The sequence below is a fragment of the Topomyia yanbarensis genome, chromosome 3 (genome assembly GCF_030247195.1).
Source record: "Topomyia yanbarensis strain Yona2022 chromosome 3, ASM3024719v1, whole genome shotgun sequence".
Classification (NCBI taxonomy): domain Eukaryota; kingdom Metazoa; phylum Arthropoda; class Insecta; order Diptera; family Culicidae; genus Topomyia; species Topomyia yanbarensis.
In genome coordinates this window covers 140,894,959-140,903,885 of record NC_080672.1, presented here as the reverse complement: position 1 = coordinate 140,903,885, position 8,927 = coordinate 140,894,959, and the positions used below count along the sequence as shown (strand labels likewise).

At 44.4% G+C, this 8,927-nt stretch overlaps 1 protein-coding gene across 1 annotated transcript; it reads left to right on the top strand.

Annotated features, from left to right (window-relative positions):
• The first annotated feature begins 1,765 nt into the window (after positions 1-1,765).
• LOC131687253 (uncharacterized) lies at positions 1,766-8,071 on the top strand. Its single transcript, XM_058971325.1, has 2 exons — positions 1,766-2,110; positions 2,176-8,071. Exon 2 carries the CDS (start codon positions 2,270-2,272, stop codon positions 8,069-8,071), a length of 5,802 nt encoding a protein of 1,933 aa, XP_058827308.1. The 5' UTR covers positions 1,766-2,110; positions 2,176-2,269.
• The last annotated feature ends 856 nt before the right edge of the window (positions 8,072-8,927 follow it).

Here is an 8,927-nt window from a genome sequence, read left to right as displayed (position 1 = left end):
ATGTTTTGTCTCCAGATTCAGCTTCCGGTCCTTATTCATCTGAGCGCAATTAGCACAGCAAAGTAATTCTGATGCACATTCTGCTGTAATGTGGTCCCCTGCGCATTTAGAGCAGACCTGAGAGTTTTTACATTCAGTACTCTTATGTCCATACGCACAGCATTTAAAGCAACGTACTATTCCAAAACACTCAACCACTCTACATCTTTCCCAGCCAATGTTTACACGCCCTAACTTGAGCATGGTCTCAAACGAATCAGCATTCACTTCAATCACATAATTATATGCTGTGTAATCATTCCGCTTAGTTTTAAATAACGTTATGAGTTTTAACTCTGTTAAGTTCACTGATTCATTTTGTTCTTCCAGGCTATTTTTAAGTTCACTCTCTGACAACTGTTCCGCAATCCCCACAATCTTCAATCTTGGTTTTGCCGGTTTCGGAACTGAGATTTCATATTTCTCCCCAAACTTCTCTCTCACCACTGCCACAACTGATTCTATTGCCTCCGCACTTTTCACACCGAGGATGATTGAGCCACCATTGCCTTCTCGAACAGTTTGAATTTTATTCGATGCACGGTCAATTTGGCTACGCAATTCATTCTTTGTTTTCCTAGCACTTTGATTCAATTCTTTAGGGCGCACTAAAATAACGGGTTCATTCTTACGAGGCTGTTTCGGGGTTTCACTGTTACACTTTTCACTAACTTGCGAGTATGGTTCCAACGAACTAGAGCTTTCACCAATTGTTTGTTCATTTTCAACTCTGGGCCGTTTTCTAGGCCTGAGATTCCTGCTCAGACCAGCCGGTGTAGCATCTTTTTCGCCAGCAACACTTCCGTTTTTCAAAACTTCAGCAAATGTGCACGATTTCTGTTCGACCAATTTTCTGCTTTCAGTTAATTCCCGCAAGATTTCTAGCTTGACACTTTCAACTGCACGTTGTATCTGTGACCCAATAGCATCTTCCAATGACTCAATCTTCTCGTTCATTTCATTTTTCCACAACTTCATACTTTCAGTTATTTCCACTAGAATGCTATTACATTTGGCCAGAATATCGTTATGACCGCTTTGATGCTTCCGACAGCCATGGCACAAATATTTTAACCCGCGATTTGTTGTCATTGCTTTCAGCCCATGCTTATCGATATCATCTGTACACTTTAAATGCAATATCACTCCACACGGGCCGTAGCAGAAAACTTTTTCATTCTCTTCGCTTATCGCTCTCGTACAGGCACCGCATTGTAGCGTTGTGGTCATCCCCGCGGCCGCTGACCCGTAGGTCGCCCGCCAAGCAGCACAATAGTATCACTTCGCTTGGGTGTAACTATAACGTTTCTTTAATCACCTCCTGTGCAAGTTAGTTCACGTATACCGACACACCAAAAATATCACAGGAATCTTCGTTTGACGAGCTTCCAAATGCACTAATAATCTCCTCCCAAAACGACTTAAAACACCGATAAAAAGCAATAAAAACACGACGAATTTGTAGAAGACAACTGACGGTCCTTCGCTTCACTGCTTACTTATTGCAAAAAGATAAAAAGATACACGACTCAGTTGTGCTAACGCATTGAGCCTTGTTAAATAAATCTATAGAAGGAAAAAACCGAGCTATCGGCGACTTACTAAATCAGATCGAAGGGCTGAGAACTGTCAACTGTTTTATTGTTTGCGTGAAGATCGATGATGAATTATAATTATTAGTCGAAAACTTCTTTTCATTTATTTAACGAGTTAAATATGCTTGTTCACACCGCTGGGTAGTTGGAGTCGGTGTAACTGCGGACCCCCCGATAACTGACAGTTCACCGTGAAGAAGAATAAAACAAAAACAAAGTGTATCGAGATAGTGCAGGAAATTTGGAATTTATACTAAAATAATTAAAAGTTCAGTGTAAGGGAATGATCGGTTGAATTTAGGGAATCTATTTACGCAATTTAACCCTTCGTATCACACGAGGACTGAGGACCCAAGGCGCAGACATTACATCGTATTGCTTTGTACGGGTATAATTTGAAGAAGAGGAAAGGATCAGAAAGTATCAAGGAGAATTCAGGAAGGATCGAAGTCGTAAGGAAGGAGGAAACTATTAGAGTGAGTAGATTTAGTGCAAATTATAAATCTGTAGCAATTAAGAAAATAATGGTAATATATTTTAGTTTTTGAGCTGCTCCGAATAGCTGCTGCAAAATAAATAGTGTACTCGAACAATCTCAAAAATCTAATACAGAGATTTCGGTACCCTCTATCACGATGAGCGAGAGATCCCTGGACCTAACGACGACGGCGTGTGCGGAGTGTGGAAAAACGTCCACACGGGATGAAAAGATGATTGCCTGTGACAGCTGTGATTGCTGGTTTCACATACGTTGTGTGGGATTAACAACGGTACCGAAAAAAGACAAGAAATGGTTCTGTAAGGAGATTACCTGTGAACGCGTCTTCCAGGAATACCAGAAACAGAAAAAAGCGTCTCGTACAAAGAAAATTGCGGAAGAATATGACAAATTGAGCACCAAATCGACGGATAATCGTCCACCGTTGCCCGTACCCGCTGCCGTGGAAGAAAAGTTAGAAGCGATGGAGATAGAAAATCAACGTTTGGAAGAAGAGATGGATGCGGAGATGCTGTTGAAGGAAAAGGAAATGGAGATGAAAAATAAAAAATTGAAAATAAGAAGAATGCGAATGGAGCAAGCGTTGCGTGAAAGAGAATTGGAAAATGACCGACTGTTGCGCGAACAAGAGATTGAAAAAAAGGAACTCGAACTTCAGCAAGAATTGCGGGAAAAGGAAGAGCATCTGGTCCGCATGAAGGAAATGGAAAGAGCGTATCGCGAGAAAATGTCCAGTGTTGACAGAGAACTACAGAAAGCAGAAATCGTTGACAGTAAAAATAAGGAGGGACAATTGGAAACGACCAAAACAAATAGGGAACCCAATTCGTCCAAGCCATCGGTTATTGGTAAGTTGACGGAAGGGAACCTAGAACGCCTCGTGAAATATAATGAGGAAACCAGCGAAGAAGATGAGTGCTCAAGCAGCAGCGATGACGATTCGAGCGTCAATGGCAAGGACTCTAGAGATAATGCCAGTGTTGCTCCAAGCAGACAGCAACGTGTCGGACCGAGTAGGGTGCAACTAGCTGCAAGAAGTGGCCTAACAAAAAAGCTTCCTACTTTCTCGGGGAAGCCTGAAGAATGGCCTCTTTTCTTCGGAGCTTATCAAGCATCGAACGAAGCTTGTGGTTATACGGATGTCGAGAATTTGGTGAGGCTCCAAGACAGCCTGAAAGGTGTAGCTCTGGATGCTGTTCGGGAACAGCTTTTACTTCCGAGGTCAGTCCCAAGAGTAATCGCGAAGCTCCGTCAGCTCTACGGTCGCCCCGAACAACTCTTACAAAGCCATCTAGACAAGGTGCGAAAACTTGAACCGCCAAGAGCTGACAGGCTAGCCAGTTTCATCCCATTTGGAAACGCGGTAGAACAGCTTTGCGAGCATCTTGAAGCAGCGGAGCTTACACTGCACCTAGTGAATCCGATTCTGATCCAGGATTTGGTCAGCAAGCTCCCAGATGGAGAAAAGCGCCAGTGGGTGCAGTATAAGAGAAAAAAGAAAATAGTAACACTGCGTACCTTTACCGACTTCGTCTCCAGAATCGTGGCAGATGCATGTGAGGCAAATGTCAACGTCGATTACAAATTAGATACCAGGTCTACGGCCGACACAGCCGGAAGAAGCAAGCCGAAGGAAAAAGGCGCAGTATATAATCACAGCGCGGTGAGTCAATCGGAATCCAATGTGTTTGAACGCAAGAAACAAAAACCCTGCCGTGCATGCCAGCGAGAAGATCACCGTCTGCGGTTTTGCCAAGACTTCGGCGATCTACCGCATGCGGATCGGATGCGAATTGTGACGAAATGGAAACTCTGCAACATTTGTCTCAATGATCACAGTGGTCAATGTCGCTTCAAGATTCGCTGCAACGTGAGTGAATGCAGAGAACCGCACAATCCACTAATTCATCCAATAGGAAATGTTGTAGGCATGAGTGCATACATCAGATCCGGCAGTTCCATGATGTTCCGGATGATCCCGGTGCAGATTCATTGTGGAGACAGATCACTTACTGTTCTCGCTTTCCTGGATGAAGGTGCATCCGTGACGCTAATTGAAAATGATCTGGCTGAACGGCTGGGACTCACAGGGGTGAGAGAGAAGCTGCTTATCAACTGGACTTCTGACGTTTATCGTGTTGAGAAAAATTCAAGGCGAATGAACGTGTGGACCTCAGCGGTGGGCGTTGGGGACTCGGAGAAGTTTTTATTGCACACAGTTAACACTGTTGAAAAGCTGATGTTGCCTCACCAGACGTTGGACGCTAATGAGTTATCGACACAGTACGAACACATGCGCGATCTACCAATCGCATCATTCGATGGTCGACCGGGTGTACTAATCGGCCTTAACAACATCCATACTTTCGCCCCTTTGGAAGCAAGAATTGGAACGACAAGGGATCCGATCGCTGTTCGCTGCAAGCTCGGTTGGACTGTATATGGACCGCGTCAATTGAGTTCAACTTCTTCGGGCGGTTTTCTGGGGTATCATCAAGCAATATCTAATGAAGAACTGCATGATATCTTGAAGAGCCACTACTCGCTAGAAGAATCAGTGGTTAAGGTGCAAGAAGAGTCGGCTGAGGATCAACGAGCTCGATTGATCATGGAGCGAACTACGAAACGAGTGGAAAATCGTTTCGAGACGGGCCTACTCTGGAAAACGGATGAGGTGAACTTCCCAGATAGCTATCCCATGGCGTTGAAACGTCTGAAGCAGCTAGAAAGAAAGCTGCAGAAATCACCAGAGGTGTATCAAAATGTTCGGCAGCAGATAGCAGAATTTCAAGAAAAAGATTATGCTCACTTAGCGACCGAAGAAGAATTGACCGGTACCGGAAAAGATAAAGCTTGGTATCTTCCGTTAAATGTAGTCATAAATCCGAAAAAGCCCGCTAAAATTCGACTTATTTGGGACGCGGCGGCAACCGTACAAGGGGTGTCGCTTAACACAATGTTGCTGAAGGGGCCCGACTTACTCGCGCCTTTGGTATCAGTGATCGTCGGTTTTCGGGAGAGACGAATCGCCTTTGGGGGAGACATCCGAGAGATGTACCATCAACTAAAAATTATCTCAGAGGATAAGCAAGCTCAACGCTTCCTTTTTCGGAATGACAGCAGTGAGGCGCCAAAGGTATATGTGATGGATGTTGCTACCTTTGGTTCAACATGCTCTCCAGCGTCGGCACAGTTCGTTAAAAATCGTAATGCGACAGAGTATGCAATACAGTATCCTGAAGCAGCAGCAGCCATCATTGATCGGCATTACGTCGATGACTATTTCGACAGTGTCGATACGATCGAAGAGGCGATAGAACGAGCACAGCAAGTGAAGTTTATTCATGAACAGGCTGGTTTTGAGATGAGGAACTGGGTTTCGAATTCTCCGGTGGTTTTATCGGCTCTGGGCGAAAACAAATCGTCGAGGTCGGTCGTTTTTCAGCAAAATAAGCAGTCATCCAGTGAGCGCGTGCTTGGAGTGTTCTGGGATTTGAACCAAGATGCGTTCGCGTTTTCCGTTACTCACCGTGCAGAGATTAAAGCGTATTTGTTTGAAGAAAAGCGGCCGACAAAGCGGATCGTTTTAAGCTGTGTCATGGGACTGTTTGACCCATTGGGCCTGCTTTCGCCATTCACGATCCATGGTAAAATTCTCATACAACATCTCTGGCGAAATGGATGCGAATGGGACCAAGAGATCGATGAACCAAATTGGTGTTTGTGGAAACAGTGGACGGAGTTGCTGCCTAAAGTGGAAGCCCTACGCATTCCGCGATGCTATTTGGGAGATACTATGTCTTCGTCGATAGAGACGCTCGAGCTGCACATATTTACTGACGCGAGTGAAAACGCCTACGGTTGTGTTGCGTATCTACGATTGGTCGTTCATGGAGCAGTGAAGTGTAGCCTGATCATGTCACGAGCCAAAGTCGCACCACTGAAGCGCCAGTCGATCCCTAGGTTAGAATTGATGGCAGCAGTTCTGGGGGCCCGAATGAGGCAAACTATTATGGAAACGCATTCTTTGCGAATCGATCAAACCATTCTGTGGACAGATTCACGAACGGTACTGTCATGGCTGCAGTCTGACCAGCATAAATTCAAGCAATTTGTTGCGTTTAGAGTGGGTGAAATTTTGGAATTAACTCATATGCGAGACTGGAGATGGGTGCCGACAAAGCAAAATATCTCAGATGTGCTCACTAAGTGGGGTCGTAGTCCACCATTACACAACGAATCGGAATGGGTCCACGGTCCCTCAGTACTGTATCTACCGAGAGAGCAGTGGCCTTCTGCTGAAACAATCGAGGAAACCTTAGAAGAAACTAGAGGCATTATGCTGTTTCACGCGGTGGTCGAAGCCGAAACTATTTCCAGCTGGACGAAACTAGTACGCGTGGTGGCAACCGTTATGCGCTTCATCTCCAACTGTCGACGTAAAAGAATTGGTTTGCCGATAGTGACTTATCAATCATCAGAGTACCACTGTCGGTTGATCCAAGTGGAGTATTCGACAATCAAGAAACCGCTTCAGCAGGAGGAACTACAAAAGGCAGAAACCGTTCTGTGGAGGCAAGCACAATTCGAGAGTTTTCCCAATGAAATGAATACTCTAACAAGGAATCTACAAAGGAAAGATGATCAGCCACAGGAGAGGATTGAAAAATCTAGCACTCTGTACAAAAGATCACCGGTGTTAGACGAAGAAGGCGTTCTGAGAGTACGCGGCCGATTGGAGACGAACGAGGAGCTGCCCTTTGACATGAGATTCCCAATCATCCTATCTGGAAAACATAACATCACGAAAAAGTTGATCCTACACTTTCACTACAAGTACGGCCACGCTAACAGAGAAACTGTATTTAATGAACTACGTCAAAAATTTTGGATCCCAAAGGCGCGTGCTGCTGTACTACAGGCGACGAGGGACTGCATGTGGTGTAAAGTGAATCGATGTGTACCCTTTGTTCCAATGATGGCACCGCTACCTGTTCCACGTATTACCCCTCACTTACGTCCTTTCAGTGCAGTGGGTGTTGACTATCTAGGTCCGGTCGAAGTCACGGTGGGACGCAGAAAAGAGAAAAGATGGATCGTCGTATTCACCTGTATGGCTATGCGAGCGGTGCATCTCGATGTGGTGCACAGTTTGAGCACACAATCCTGCCTAATGGCCATCAGGCGATTCACTTGCAAGCGCGGAGCACCGGAGCAAATATTCTCTGATAACGCTACGTGTTTTCGTGGAGCAAACGCAGCGACGACGAAGATGATTCAGAAGATTAATGAAGAATGTGCAAGAAAGGTGATATCAACTGTTACTTCATGGCACTTTAACCCTCCTGGAACTCCGCATATGGGTGGCATCTGGGAACGGATGGTGCGATCCGTCAAAGAAGCTCTGAAAGTTTTAGATGATGGGTGGAAATTAACAGACGAGATCCTTTCAACGAGTCTAGCCGAAGCAGAAGACATGATTAATACTCGTCCATTAACATATGTTCCTCAGGATGACGACGGCGAAGAAGCCATCACACCAAACCACTTCTTGCGTGGAAAAGTGACCAATTTGGACATGCTTCTGGATGGTTCCGTGGACTTTGCTGAAACTTTGCGCAATGTTTACAAGCGGTCACAATATATAGCTAACAAGATGTGGGAACGCTGGCTGAAAGAATATCTGCCCTCGCTAAATCATCGCACAAAGTGGTTCGACGACCAGAAGCCGCTCGAAGTTGGGGACCTAGTGTTCGTAGTTGATGGGAAGTTCAGGAAGAACTGGGTACGAGGAAGAGTTCACAAGGTAATCCAAGGAGCAGATGGAAGAATCCGTCAAGCAGACGTTAAGACGGCGGATGGCAAGGTGCATCGGCGTGCCGTGGCGAATCTAGCGGTGTTAGAAATTCAAAATTGTAAATCCGGATCTTCAGGATGAGCCACCAGATGTTACGGTCGGGGGATTGTTCACACCGCTGGGTAGTTGGAGTCGGTGTAACTGCGGACCCCCCGATAACTGACAGTTCACCGTGAAGAAGAATAAAACAAAAACAAAGTGTATCGAGATAGTGCAGGAAATTTGGAATTTATACTAAAATAATTAAAAGTTCAGTGTAAGGGAATGATCGGTTGAATTTAGGGAATCTATTTACGCAATTTAACCCTTCGTATCACACGAGGACTGAGGACCCAAGGCGCAGACATTACATCGTATTGCTTTGTACGGGTATAATTTGAAGAAGAGGAAAGGATCAGAAAGTATCAAGGAGAATTCAGGAAGGATCGAAGTCGTAAGGAAGGAGGAAACTATTAGAGTGAGTAGATTTAGTGCAAATTATAAATCTGTAGCAATTAAGAAAATAATGGTAATATATTTTAGTTTTTGAGCTGCTCCGAATAGCTGCTGCAAAATAAATAGTGTACTCGAACAATGCTCATGTTCCAGAGGTATGATTAAGTTTACTTTTTTATTGTGTACTAAAAACCACAGTGAATAGGAAAGATTTGATATTTCCAGATGCTTTATGCAAGTTTTCTAATGAGTCATTTGCAATAAAGTAAAAAAGTAGACAAATTCACACAATTTATCACAAAAAAAAACAAAAAAAAATTAATTCAATTCATAGAAATACTTCAGCATGATCTGTTTGCAGCGTGTCTTTATGAATTATCATGGTCTGATTCTAGTACAAATGTACAGTTCAATGAGGTATTAAGTTTCGAATTAAGAAAGTGACCACTGCAAAATGCGTTCCAAACGCAGACTTGGTAAAGCTCGAGAACATCCTGAAAGT

Coding starts and splice junctions, on each gene's coding strand:
- LOC131687253 (XM_058971325.1), top strand. CDS start 2,270: ATGAGCGAGAGATCCCTGGACCTAACGACGACGGCGTGTGCGGAGTGT.